Source organism: Bos javanicus, chromosome 24 (genome assembly GCF_032452875.1).
Source record: "Bos javanicus breed banteng chromosome 24, ARS-OSU_banteng_1.0, whole genome shotgun sequence".
In the NCBI taxonomy this organism is placed as follows: Eukaryota; Metazoa; Chordata; class Mammalia; order Artiodactyla; family Bovidae; genus Bos; species Bos javanicus.
This window is the reverse complement of record NC_083891.1, coordinates 41,510,339-41,524,862: the sequence shown is the minus strand read 5'-3', so window position 1 is coordinate 41,524,862 and position 14,524 is coordinate 41,510,339. Positions and strand designations below refer to the sequence as shown.

The 14,524-nt window shown below is 34.9% G+C and overlaps 1 protein-coding gene across 6 annotated transcripts in view; it reads right to left on the bottom strand.

The window, feature by feature from the left end:
* Positions 1 to 14,524, bottom strand: part of ANKRD12 (ankyrin repeat domain 12) — a 98,429-nt gene that overhangs the window by 38,109 nt on the left and 45,796 nt on the right. For 4 of the 6 annotated variants that reach the window (XM_061399918.1, XM_061399923.1, XM_061399922.1 and 1 more), the window contains 3 exons: positions 13,191 to 13,338; positions 5,150 to 5,218; positions 1,201 to 1,347 (listed from right to left, as the gene is read on the bottom strand). In XM_061399918.1, coding sequence (XP_061255902.1) covers positions 1,201 to 1,347; positions 5,150 to 5,218; positions 13,191 to 13,338 — 364 coding nt within the window. The remainder of the gene's footprint in view (positions 1 to 1,200; positions 1,348 to 5,149; positions 5,219 to 13,190; positions 13,339 to 14,524) is intronic. The other 2 variants (XM_061399920.1, XM_061399921.1) reach the window with 1 other exon arrangement.

The following is a 14,524-nucleotide window of genomic DNA, read 5'->3' as shown; positions in this document are numbered from 1 at the left end:
CAGCCCAGCGGTCTGGACCTTATCTACCTTTTAAACTCTTTTAATAAATGAGCAAGTTGGTTGTTTGTTCCTTCTTTGTCTTTATCCTGCCGGTAAGCCATCTTTAATCATTTCTGGAGGGCAAACTACTGATACTTGAATAAACACACACACAAACACACACACAAGAAGCACAATATCTTAAATGGAAATGTGAAATGAAACATGAAATAAATTTACATAATACACTGCAGATATTTTTTCTTTTGAAAATAAATTCTGTTGTTGCTGTTGTTCAGTCATCAAGTAGTGTCCGACTCTACGCAACCCAGTGAAGTGCAGCATGCCAGGCTCCTCTACCCATGGGATTTCCCAGGTAAGAAAAATGGAGTGGGTAGCCATCCCATTCTTCAGGGGATATTCCCAGACCAGGGATCGAACCTGTGTCTCCTGCATTGCAGGCAGATTCTTTACTGTTGAGCCAACACGGAAGCCCAAAATAAACTTTAGCAGATCTTAAACAATAAAACATGAACTATACTCTTGCTTCGAAAAGCATGTGATAAGATTACCAGCTTACAATAGAGTGCTAACTATAAAAGTAAAGTATAACTATAAAAGTAAACTATAAACCTAGAAGCAGCTTTACAGAAACTGAAGTAAAAATTTCTGCAGTAAGGTAAAAGCACACACAGTTCTGCAACAGATTTCTCATGTGGACTGATCCAATTCTAAACTACAGTTGACCCTTGAACAACTCAGGGATCAGGGGTACCCACCCTCCTCACATTTGAAAATCTGTGTGCAACTTACAAAGTTTGGAGTTGGCCCTCCAAACCCAGAATTCTGTATCTTCAAATTCAACCAACCATGGATTATGCAGCAGTATAGTATTTACTTCTGAAAAAAATCCATGTGTATGTGGACCCACTCAGTTCAAACCTGTGTTGTTCAAAGGTCAACTGTACTCATTTTAGTTGACAAACATTTACTGAATGTCTGCCAAGAGCCAAGATCCCTGCTCCTGTATAGCTTTTCATCTAGCAGATGAGACAGACAATAAACAACTGTCACACAAACACATGTTAAGATTATAAATTTATAAGAAACTGATTAAATCCAAGAAAGGACATTTAAAGTAGTTAAAAATAACTGTCAAGACAAAGCTACAATGTGAAGAAAACCACAAACACACAGGTACTCAATGATGGTGAGTGTCACCTGGACTGTTGTCCCGTGCTGTCATCTGCATAAGAAGTGCCATCTGCTTTCGCTCTGAGAGTGGGTAACCAAAGAGAATGCTAACTGGAGTGGACTTCTTATTTCCAGCTTCCTTTTTTGTTTTCTTCTTTTCTGGACCTTCTTTCTCTGGAATTATTAATAAATATGTAAGAATCTGAAACAAATTTAAGCACTCAAAAGTAAAGCATAAGGAGACTTTTTAAAAATAGATGATACATGTTTATGAGAAACAAGAGTAACAGAGAAACTTGCAATAGGCAGACAAAAGAGCACTAGGGTTTTATTATATAAGCAATTTTCTCTCTGAATGCTTTTTGAGAAAACATCTTAGTTGTATAATTTTCAGAAAATTAACATTTGGAAATGTAGTCCTAGTAAGATCTGTATTTTAATGATCAATTCTATTAAATAACACTTCAAACATTCCTTAGTTTTACATCTCTGAAACTCCTTCATTCACTCTAATCTTATTCAATTATCCCTAAGCCTGTATAGCAATATTCCTTCACATTAGCTCCCTAATTCCACTAATAATTTATACATCTTCTAAGGAGGTGTTTAAGACAAAGCACATCACACAGAGTAATTACTGAAAAATAACACCAAATCACTCTATTGCAGTTATAGGATAGTTGAACATGGAAGACTATTAATCAAAGCTGAAACTGAGCAAAATTAAAGATTCTATATGTGTGTGGGAAGGGGCCGGGGGAATTAATAGAGATCCTGCAAAGATTCAAAAATGTCTAAAAATTTTTCAAAGAGATTTGATCCACCATAAAGCCAGTTCTCAGATTTAGCTATTTGGCAAATCTCTGGCAATGGAGGCAATATTCCCCATTATGAGCCAGAAAATTCAGATGGAACTGGATTCCATAGGTCAAAGAAACACAGATGCCTGTTACTCCTTCCTTAAGGACATTTCTGGGAATTAATTCAAGTGGCCCTGTGAGATGAGCTGCCGGTTAACTGTCTAGGCATCTATTTCCTGGAAAATCCTGTATCAATATCTGGGATTTACTGATCCAGGTTTGCAGTGTAGAGAAGAGCTACAAAACTATAAATAAATTAATAAAAATTGTAAACAAATGTAAAATAGCAAAATGAGTGCAAGAAGGCAAGGCTTAGTAGTCAATACTGTCGTTTTTCTCAGGTAGATGTGGCCAGCAGTTAGACTACTCCAGGAGATAAGCATTTATTGATCTAGTAACTTTCAAGAAATGAATAAAAGTTTGATACTATTTATATATTACTGTATTATTATTTGAGGCATACAATCCTGTAGTGTGCCACTTTAAGTTAATCAGGACAAACTGGAATCCTAAGGCCTGGAAAAATCAAAGGGCCTGCATTACTCTCTGCTGCCCACAAATCACCCAAAACTCAATAGCTCCGAAAATGTCCATTCTGTTGATATTTGCAAAATTTTACATAACAGAAATAAAAAATTCCAAGATTTTTAAAGTCAGCCTTTATTAATAGTCCTAATATATTATTTTCTTACTTTTCATTTCATTAATGATCCAATTAGTATAAAGCCCATTTTAGCAGTGTTACACCTAACTTACTAAATTTATTATAAACCCCTAAATAGGTCTTTTGGAGAAATCTATTTTTTCCTGAAACACATTCTTTTTCCTAATAATGTTCTGTATGCTTTGGTTCTCAGAATTAATGAGGAACCACAACTGTTGTTTTAATAGTTGTTGATCTGCATACCAAATTTTTAAATATAATAAATGTACTTCTCACTTAAATTAAAATACTTGTAACGGTTTAAAGAAAGAAGTTGTGTTAAGAAAAAAGTACAGTTTAGTAATTAGAAGAAGCAAAATAAAAAATACATCTCTATCCTTAAAACACTTTTAAAATTTTGGAAAAAAAATTTTCTTTTATTTTCTCATTTGCAAACTCTTGATTTCTGGTTTTAACTGCATTTTAGTAACACAATGTTTTAAGAAGAATATGCTTGAGGACTTCCCTGGCAGTCCGGTAGTTAAGACTCTGCACTTCCAATGCAGGGGATGGAGGCTAGATCCCTGTTAGGGGACTAGGATTCCATGTGCCATGAAGGAGTGGCCAAAAAATTTTTTAAAAGTAAATTCAGTAAGATTAAGATCAAAAAGAAAAAATCAATTATGTTCCTCTATACTTGCAATGACCTCCTAAAAAAAGAATATACTCTAAAGTGATACTCAGTTTATGGAAGAAAAGAATAAACAAATTGGATGTATTCTAAATGTTCAATCAAAAACTCATTACTAACATTCATATGAACACTATTTTTTCTCTGAGTTACCTTAGCCATCTGTCTTGAGTTCATGCTTCACATGAGATAGGAAAATAAGGTAGGTGAACAGTAGCTGGTGTAAGATAGATTAGAGATAACTTTATACCATTTTTAAAAATCATAAATCTTAGATTAGTATGTCCCTAAGTGTGCTTTTTCATGTTGAAACCATTCAATAAAACTCTGTGAAAGCATGGATTCCTAACAACTGGACCACCAGGGAAGACCACCTTAAGAGACTGTTAAAGAAATATCCAGGTGGTTCACTTAAGACTAAAGAAAAACAGATACAGCCTTTTCAACAATCCAGTACTATTTACTTCAAGGTTCAGAGGACCTTTAGAATTAGATATCTCAGTCTTATAATCCTGAAAATTAGTGCTTTCTTCCCATGTCTTATCAGAATAAACAGAAAGCTCAACATTATCACATCTCAATTAAGTATACTGAGAAGAGACAAACATGTTTTTCTTGGGGAACTAGTTCATAAGCCTACCAGTGTCTCAGAAATATGACATTTTCCCACAAAGCAGCCACAGTATAAAGAATAAAACTGTGGGAGCTACAATTCAAATACAGATGGTTCTGCAATATCTAGTTTCTGACAGGTGAGTGCTTGTATCTTCTGATTTCCAGCCATGACCCTCAGACCACAGGCAATTTCATCACATACCGTTCTTTTAGGTGTGCCTTGGTACTCAGGGGCCCCATTTTAGGAAAATACCACTAACTCCACAGTAAGTGTAGATCTGTTCAATTTAATGCTAACTGTAGACAAGCCATTGCCAAATTTTGATAACTATGTATTACTGACTTATCAGGTCAACTAACAGTTTTCAGGATAATTTTAAGAATAATTACTTTGCTGTATACCAACTCCACAAATTTATCAAATAAATAGAAAGTATACTGGCAACAGAAATTTTTAGTTTTTGCAGTTAAAGGCCATATGCTAAAAACTGGACACTGAGGAACTAAACAATACTTTACATTTAAAAATAAGAGATAAGAATATAAGCTAATTAAAAAGTAAAAAAAAGAAAGAATCAAAACACCTAGCTAATTTAGTTTTCACATACTGGGGATACATTTACTCTTTGATGGCATTTCTCCAGGAAACTTAGTGTTTTAATCCATTTTTAAATTCAACAGGGTCAGCAGAAAAGTCAACAGACTAAAGAGGTCAACTGAAAAAATTTTTAATATGTTTTCAAAAACACTGCGTGCTTGAAGAATAAGATGACACTGTCTATGAAAATCACTATGTGTGGTATAACGTGTGAAGGGTGTCCAGCTAAGAGATGGAGGACCAGGGCACCTTCCTACAGGGGTCACTGCTCAGCACAGCTCCAAGGTGTACACCTCTTATACTCTTCTACATGAATGGGCCCCCAGCTGTGCTGCATGCTTGAGTGGCTGTGCAGGATCCTGCTTGCAGCATCCACACAGAACATGTCTTGGACATGGTACATGGGAGCTCTCAAATGAGGCTGGAAAATTTTATGTCGCTCACATAGTCACTTATTCAACCACAGACATCTATGTGCTGGTTTGAAAATAAGTTATTTATAGTACAAGAATTAATTATAAATGTGACAGAAACCACTGGCTAACAGGAACCCCTGATAATCTAGTTACCTGAGCATGTCCTGTAAGAAGATATAAGTCTCTCCCCCCAATTCTCACTTGTATGTCCTGGGTCTGAATCTACAGAATGAGAAGAGACAGGAGAAGAGAAAAAAGCATACGAAGGGAAATGCAGAATTCAACAAACCAACATTTTTCAAAAGACCACAATGATGTACCACTGTTTTTCCAAAAGATTATTTTTAAGGTAAAGCCAAAAGTACATTTAAAACAGAGGTTTGGCTAATACCTAAGATTTCAGTTTCTTTGGTCTTAAAGCTAAGAAAGTCAACTAAGTAGGTTGCGATAACAACTATTACTGAGGCTGCTTATTAAAACATATAATCTTTCTTGAGAATATTTTTTGAATCTCTGAATATTGATAAAAGAGACAGTACTCTGTAACTGCTTTTCTGTTTAGAATTTGCCTTTACAGAACTTGAATAAAGACTTGAATCATCCTTTTTGTTCTATGAATGCCAAAACTACTCAGAAGACAATAGAACATTTTGGACTACAGTATCATTCCAGACCAAATATTTCTATAAACTGTAAACATTTCAAATACTATGAATTATTACACTGACCACCTCTTAGAAAGAAAGCAGGCTAAAGCAAAACAAAATTTATTAGCTAAGAAATGGAATGCTGCCTAACAACTCAATAAATTAGACAATTAAGAATACAGAGAACTGATTTTTGACAGTATGGCCAGAGCAAATATTTTTACTTACAAACAAATGCTACTATAACTTAAAATATTATTATTCTAATCTTTACAATATCCATTTATTGGCTCATTGTTTTCTTTCCAGAATGATTACTATAGACATTATTCATGAGTTCAGTTAGGTATAAATAAAAAATAAAAATATCGGGGGAAAAGAATTTAGAGAACAAATAACTCCTAAACATAATATTTGCAAAAAAAGATAAGCCTATAAGTTTAGTGATGAGAAAGCTCACTCAACTGAAAGGGAAATCATTAATAAAATAACATTTAGACCAATTCTAGAGCCAATGGGTAAACAGATTGAATCACAAGCCTTTCAATAAACAATTACATTTGCTTTTTGTAATTGTTAACAAAACCATTAAGTTAACAACTAGAATTCTATGAAGAATATTTGACATTTCATTTCAAGATAAACAAAAATTTAAAAAGGCCTCCACAGGTTGCAAAGCAAAGTGGCAACTAATACGTTGCACCAACAAACTGAATTAAATGGATAAGTGAAAGCAGATCATATTATTGCGATCAATTAAAGAATAGTGGATAAAATAAACTTGCTTTCAATTATATTCATTAATATAAGGAAGCAGTTTAATAGTTTATCCAAACCTTCCTTTGGAAGTAATTAATCTATCCTGACCCCACATACCCTTCGGCTTTTACTCAAATAAGTATGCTCATATTTGGGGCATCTGTATATGTATTCTATAAAGATTTAATTAAGGAGCTAGAAAATTATCGGGGGAAGGAACAAAAATAAATCTATAATAGACAATCTCCATGAAAATCACCAAAAGATGAGTATCCTTATTAAGCAAAACACTAATTTTATCTGTTACTTTTAACACAGTTATCAGAAAAACAACATTTGTTTTCTTTTTAAAATAGTTGTCCTCTCCAAAGTTGTGTTGAGTCATTAAATAGGGTAGATCCTTCAGTGGGATCAAAGCCTCAGGAAAGCAGGCCTTAATGGCTGGCTCGCAGAGACTGAGTTCGGAGCATGTGAACACATTCTACAACTGCGACCATGGCCTTGGGGAATGGGGCATACTGTGCCTCTCTGCATCTTGTCCTTCCACATTTATTCACACATTACTTACATATGCCACTAGAAAAAACGCAATAAGCAAACAGATAATGCTTATTAAGAAGAAATAAACATTTTTTAAAAAAGAATGTTGTTTTTTTTTTTTTACTTACACATGCAAACTAAAATGAAATACTACTGATTTATCACTATAATTAGATCTATCAAACCTAAAAAAAAAGAAAAAGCAAGTCCCCTGATGTTATTTGAGATTAAAGTCTTCTGCTGGAAGACTTTGTAACTACATATAATTATTTTTGAGAAATGTCATAGAAACATTGTATCCTTTTAACCCTATAACCCTACTCTTGGAATGAATAAGAAAACATTCAGGGTATAACAAAACCACAGTCTGGAAAGACACTCTTATGGCATTACTCATAACAAAATAATTCAAATGTAGGCTGGAGGCCAAGAAGAGACACTCATGTGTAGCCTCAAGCAGTGAAGTTCAGTACTTTTATGTTAAAGAACTGTTATGGCATCCAATGAATGCCATTAGGCTAGAAAAGAAAATTAGTATGATTTTATGGTGGATAGAGTAGGAATAAAGTTCACTCAGTAGAAACATTAGCAACTATTAAAGATAACAGCAGTTATCAGTTATTAATATTTCGTTGTTGTTTAGTTGCTAAGTCGTGTTCAACTCTTTTGTGGCCCCACTGACTGTAACCTGGCAGGATCCTCTGTCCATGGGATTTCCCGGGCAAGAATACTGGAGTGGGTTGCTATTTCCTTCTCCAAGGGGTCTTCCCAACCCAAGAATCAAACTCATGTCTCCTGCATTGGCAGGCAGATTCTCTAACAGTGAGCCACCAGGGAAGCCATATCAGTATTATAAGGTGCCTACTTTAAATATTCATTATCCTCTTCCTATTAATAGGAATACCCCAACTTTGATCAGAGTGACAATATATCCAGCTCAAAAATATTCAACTTTTCAGACTTTCCTAACTAGCAGAGCCTAACCAGTTGAGGTGCAGGCAAAAGTCTCTAGGGAGGTTGTTTCACGAGTAAAAAGCATTACTGGTCTTTCCTGCCCAGGAAGGATGTGTAAGGCAAAATGCTGAAGGACAAAGCCTATATACAAGCTAAGGGTGGCAGAGCAGAAATACAAAAGGAACCTAGTCCTTGTCGGTATTACTGCACTGCTGCACTGCCTATGCCTGCTCTTACTGCAGTAGATGAAAAATCTCTAAGTCAGTTTTCTATTTTAATTAATATACTGCAAACTGATTTTATATGTTATATCACTCAGAGATCACAATTTCTGAAGTTGGTATTATATATGCACTTTTACAGATGAGACAACTGGGACTTACAAAGAATTCAGCTAATCTGGCCAGAGCAAGAACTCAACACTGGTCTGTCAGACTCAACAGCCCCTGATAAGAAACACTAGGCTCTGACTTCTCTCTGTTATAACTATAATAACTTATCTTGTCTGGATTCTGGATGTCTGGAAAAGACTGAAAGTTAAAGCTAAAAAATGGTGATAAAGCAAGCTGATGATGTAGCTGTAAAGAAACAATTTGTTTTCTAGATCAGAAGTAGTTAATTTCATAGGCTCAGTGAGTTACTGTATAGACAAGCCTCTTAACATTTCATGGGACAAAATTTACAGAAATTCTCTAATAGGATAGGACGATGTGGGATAGATACTGGAATGATATAAGCAGTTATGCTGGAGATTTGTTGCAATGAAGACAATTATGATATAGCTATAGAAACTCATGGGTAACACTTCGAATTATGCTATAATTTCCCCCCAAATTTTATCTGTCTAGTTAAGCAAATACTTTTCTAGAAAGTGCTATCTTTTAAAAAATTAATAAACATGAAATAATTGAGGATTTAAAGAGTTTAAGACACACTCAGTTCAGTTCAGTTCAGTTGCTCAGTCGTGTCCGACTCTGCGACCCCATGAATCGCAGGACGCCAGGCCTCCCTGTCCATCACCAACTCCCGGAGTTCACTCAGACTCACATCCATCGAGTCAGTGATGCCATCCAGCCATCTCATCCTCTGTCGTCCCCTTCTCCTCCTGCCCCCAATCCCTCCCAGCATAAGATCTTATCCAGTGAGTCAACTCTTCTCATTAGGTGGCCAAAGTACTGGAGTTTCAGCTTTAGCATCATTCCTTCCAAAGAAATCCCAGGGCTGATCTCCTTCAGAATGGACTGGTTGGATCTCCTTGCAGTCCAAGGGACTCTCAAGAGTCTTCTCCAACACCACAGTTCAAAAGCATCAATTCTTTGGCGCTCAGCCTTCTTCACAGTCCAACTCTCACATCCATACATGACCACAGGAAAAACCATAGCCTTGACCAGATGAACCTTTGTTGGCAAAGTAATGTCTCTGCTTTTGAATATGCTATCTAGGTTGGTCGTAACTTTCCTTCCAAGGAGTAAGCGTCTTTTAATTTCATGGCTGCAGTCACCATCTGCAGTGATTTTGGAGCCCCCCAAAATAAAGTCTAATACTGTTTCCACTGTTTCCCCATCTATTTCCCATGAAGTGATGGGACCAGATGCCATGATCTTCGTTTTCTGAATGTTGAGCTTTGAGCCAACTTTTTCACTCTCCACTTTCACTTTCATCAAGAGGCTTTTTTTAGTTCCTCTTCACTTTCTGCCGTAAGGGTGGTGTCATCTGCATATCTGAGGTTATTGATATTTATCCCGGCAATACTAGGCTATCTCAAAATGAAGACTAGGAATGACTCATCTGGTTGATGGCATTATTGCGGATTATGAGAACCACGGAATCTTTCTTGGACAATATGAATGTCTTTAAAAAAAATAATAATGGTTGTTTTATAAAAATAATGTATGTCTGTCATGTTAAACATTCAAAGCATATAAAAGAATACAAAGAAGAAAGTAACAAGTCATCCTCAATCCTGGAAACAACATGTTAACATCTCCTGAGTATCATGCAAAGCACCTTTCTAAATGTACGTAAAGACAGAGGGATCAGGGGGGAGACAGAGAGAAATCAATTTATGTAAGAGGAAGAAAATACCATACACATGTGCGATCTTTAAATAAAAATCTGTAAGATTAACTTTAGTTTAATCCAACATAAAAAGAAAAGGAACTAAAGGAATCACTTCTTTTCTACAAGAGATTCAAATTGCTAAAATATAAACACAGGCATATTTATAAACATACAGATAAAATTTTAAATAATGAAAGATTAAAAGTTTTAAGCAATAATTTTGAAAAAAATTTCAGTTTTAGACAATTTCAGTTAATCCTTTGTCATTGAGAGATGATGAGCTGAGCAGCACTCAGCTTTTTCTCCTTTTCCCCCATTCCCTGTTCTTTTACTTTTCACTAACTCAGGGTTCATAATATTTACATTTTTATTCAGGACCCTTAATAACTTACTAGGTTTAGGTTTAGTTCTACAATGAAACAGTCTTTATATTTAAACAATTTTCTCTTTCTGTATGTGTGTTAATATCTGTTCTATGTGCATAGGCATATAGACAAATATAAATATGATGACATAATGCAATCAAACAGTACATATTATTTCATAACCTGTTTTCCCAATTTGTATACTATGAACATCTTTCAATACTGCTTATTCCTCTACAATATTATTTTTAACAGTAAAAGGTATTTCCTCAGTGATTACCACAATTAAACCCTTTATTACCTGACAGTCCTTTCCTGTTTTTTTCTATTAAAAGTTGAGAGAAATATACTTGAAGATAATTTTCATTCTCATCAATAATCATTTATATTGAATAAATGCCAAAAGAAAGAATAAGTCAAATGTTTACAAATTTAGTTTTTAACATATGTTGTTGTATCAAGGTAGTTCTATAACTTAGACAAACTAAAGCAAGTTCCTATTCTAAATTAGTGACCAGTTTGTATGATTTAATGAAAGTGTAAGTCGCTCAGTCGTGTTTGACTCTTTGCAACCCCACGGACTATAAAGTCCATGGAACTCTCCAGGCCAGAATACTGGAGTGGGTAGCCTTTCCCTTCTCCAGGGGATCTTCCCAATCTAGGGATTGAACCCAGGTCTCCCACATTGCAGGTGGATTCTTTACCAGCTGAGCCACCAACAAAGCCCTTGTATGATTTAACCAATGATAATTTTCTCAGTCATTACAAACTCTATTTCCTTAACTACTATTATTTCATACATTTCTTTGTCAACTGTAATTCTGGTGTTCTGAACTACCTGCTTGTATCTTTTGTCCATTCTCCAATTTCTGTGTTTTTTCCTTCACATGTTAGAGCACTTTAATTAGATTAAGTACTGTCATATATGTTGTATTTTTCCCCTCTATACTTTATTCTGTATAGTTTAGAATATTAAAAAGATCAACGTCAGATATGAGTTTCGGTGCTATAATTATCATTCACGTTTAAAACAGCCATTAATGGTACTCTGGACTCTTTTTTAAAATTATGAAAATAAGACAGCTTAACTGTAAATAAGACATTTTTCCTTGGGCCTGGGGAAATTCTTCTCAATGCTTTGGATGTGTGTTTATGTGTGTTCATGCAAAACTAAGGCGTTCATCTGTTACTTACTAAAATTTATAAATTCAGACTACCAAAACTATAGATATACATTTAAATACATCAAAATCTTATTTAACATTAGCATGTGACCTTTTAAAAAAAAATGTTCATACTATGCAAGCCTGAGAGAGAGCTACAATGCCCCCTATTAAATTCAAATAGTGGAAAGACTGTAGCAGAGAAAATTAATCCCATCAATACAATAAAATTAGACCATGTTCATTCAGTGCCTAAAGTTCATGTCTTCCTAAGTCTTCTTTATTTCACACCAAATGAAAGACAAATAACCCAGCTGATCTAATTACAAGGGTTCTCCTGGGAAGTGTGTTATTTTCAAATCTTAATATATTTTGAAAAACATGTTTACAACCTTTGAATTTTTCTAAGTCCCTTCTTCAAACTACTAGTAGAACACTGTCACTGGAAAACAACCTAGTTAATGTAAGTACTTTAAAAATGACTAGCAGAAGGACTTCCAAGGAGAAAGTCTGAGAGAAATTAAAGCCTGTATATCTGAATTCACATAAGTACCTTCTTCTCAGCTAAATGACCTCATAACCTTGAAAACAATGCTGAAAAATAAGGAGGGCCAGGCTTCAAAAAAAAAAAAAAATCCGAACCTTTAGAAGGCAGTGTAACTTAAAATGAACAAAGCACAAAATTTCTTAATTACTCACAAAAAATGCAATTTTTAAGGTTTAAAAATGTCATAAGTGTTTAAGAAAAACTTCTAATTCAAGCTAAGAGAAATAGCCAAATACACAAAAGGAAACCTAGCTGCTACCAAAAGTGTACACTAAAATTACGTTATTTTCTAAAGCTATATTAGCATAACGCATTTCAAAAGTCCTTAGGGTATTTTCAAAGATTCCGGAGTCAAGATTATTTCTATACTGATGACTAAGGTAGCTAGAAAGATAAAAGTAGGATACCCAATCTCTGTACATATATTTAGAATGTAATACTGATTTTTTTCTGTGAGTGAAACTAAAAACTAAAACATTCTTAAGAAGAGTTCATTAATAATACTTCATTCAGGGGATAAAACGATCATGATAAACATACAACAAACATTCAAGTTTATATGAGTTTTAGGAAATGACTATCTCAGGGCTAAAATACAACCTAGTATTTATAGATAGTGGTCATAAGGTTCTAATCTATTATGAATAACTGGGATTGACTGATGACAAGTATCATTCCTGATATAGTGAGAGTTTTGAGGAAAAAAGTACTATGAATTGGACTGAGGCAGCCTCAATATTTTTCTTCTTTTTTTAGAAGGGACATATTTCTGATTCGTTTCTGAATCTAAAATGTCCAAGCTTTTTTTCCTTTGGTGGGTTCAATACTTTGTCCACAAAAACTGAACAACTCTTTCTCAAATTTACCACATCAAAGATCCATGCAACTGAGTAAATTTTCAACAATGAAATGCTCCCCAAGAAATCAAGTTCTTAAAATGATAAGAGGTCTGTAATGAACACTGAGACTAAGAAAAAAACTGCTTTTATATATGATAGAAATTATATTTGGGCAAGGAATATATGAATTTCTGCCCCAATGATAAACCTGAAATTCCAAAATACAAATATTTCTCTATAAAATGTAGTGCAAGAGGAATGATAAAATCACAGTAAAAGAAGGATAATGATTTTCCTAGAAAACAACAAATTTTCCCACCTGTGTCTGAATCTCGTTCTTCATTTCTTGATGGGCTGATGGTAAAAGGAAGTTTACGTTTCATGGATGATTTCTCTTTCATCTCCTTGCCCACATCATTTCGATCAATTTTTGGAGTTTTGCTATAGGATGCAATCTTGTCTTTACTCTATTAAAAAATAAAACATGAATAAAGTTATAATGATACTAGCTAAGCAGTACAGTATTAAAAAATACTTTATGAAGGAAATTTTCATACACAAAAGTTGAAAGGGTATTACAAACTACCATCATATTCAATGTCCTCAAGGCCCACTTTCAACATGTTTTCTTAATTGTTTCATATTCCCTATCATTTAGTAATATAATTTTAAATAACTATAAAACAAAATATCTTGAATATAATAGAACTCTATGTCTAACACAGACATTATCCAATAAACAAATATAAATCAGAAAAAGAATTCTAGATTGAATTGAGTAGTGAAGATTACTGAAAAATAAAACCATCAAATTATTTCCCAGGTGTAAAGGAAAATCCTCTTGTCTTTTCACTTCTGCTAATGAAATGGAGCTTCACAGGCATGCCTTTTGCTTACAATGCTGTTTTAAATGGTCGATTTTATTATTATTATTCTGGCACAGTGAGGCCAACAGGTCAGGAGACCACTGCCAGTGGAAAAGACAGTTTGTCACTCACAGCTCCCAAGAAAAGAGGGTATGTCACATGTGCAACGCAGTTTCTCCTGGGGAAGCACCTAGCCAGTTCAGGGAGGCAGAGGGAGGGAAAGGCAGGCAAGCGGATGCTTTAGTGTGGCTTCCACAGGAAAAGGCTAAGACAGCAAGCAGGTTTTTAGGGTTGGCTAGTCCGCATAACTTGTGCAGGGTCTGGGGTATACGTGTCACTTCTCTAGTTGTCTGGTACCTGACGGTTATTCTGGGCTAACCGTCAGGGCAGGGGGACAGTGGTCCAGAGTATGAGAGTTGCTAGAGCTGGTGGTTAGGGATGAACCCTGGATTGCTGGTTTGCAAATGAAAGGTGTGGTCACAAATGAGCTATTTATTTTCTCTGGGAACTGAGTGGCCCTGGGAAGGACAGTCTGCCCAAGGTCAGTGAGGTCCCAGATGTCCAAGTATCAGAAGTAAAAAGGCATGATTAATAAAAAGGTTAGCCAACAAAGTTCAAGAGATCTGCCTTGGAAAATACAAATATTTTGTTATTAACAAAAGAATCTAAGAAAAACATTAAGAAGTCCCTTCTACCTTGCATATACGTTATGATACTGTTCTGTGACATAAACAAGTTAAAAGAAACCAACGTGTTAATATGTTACATGAAAAGTGTTCGCAAGACT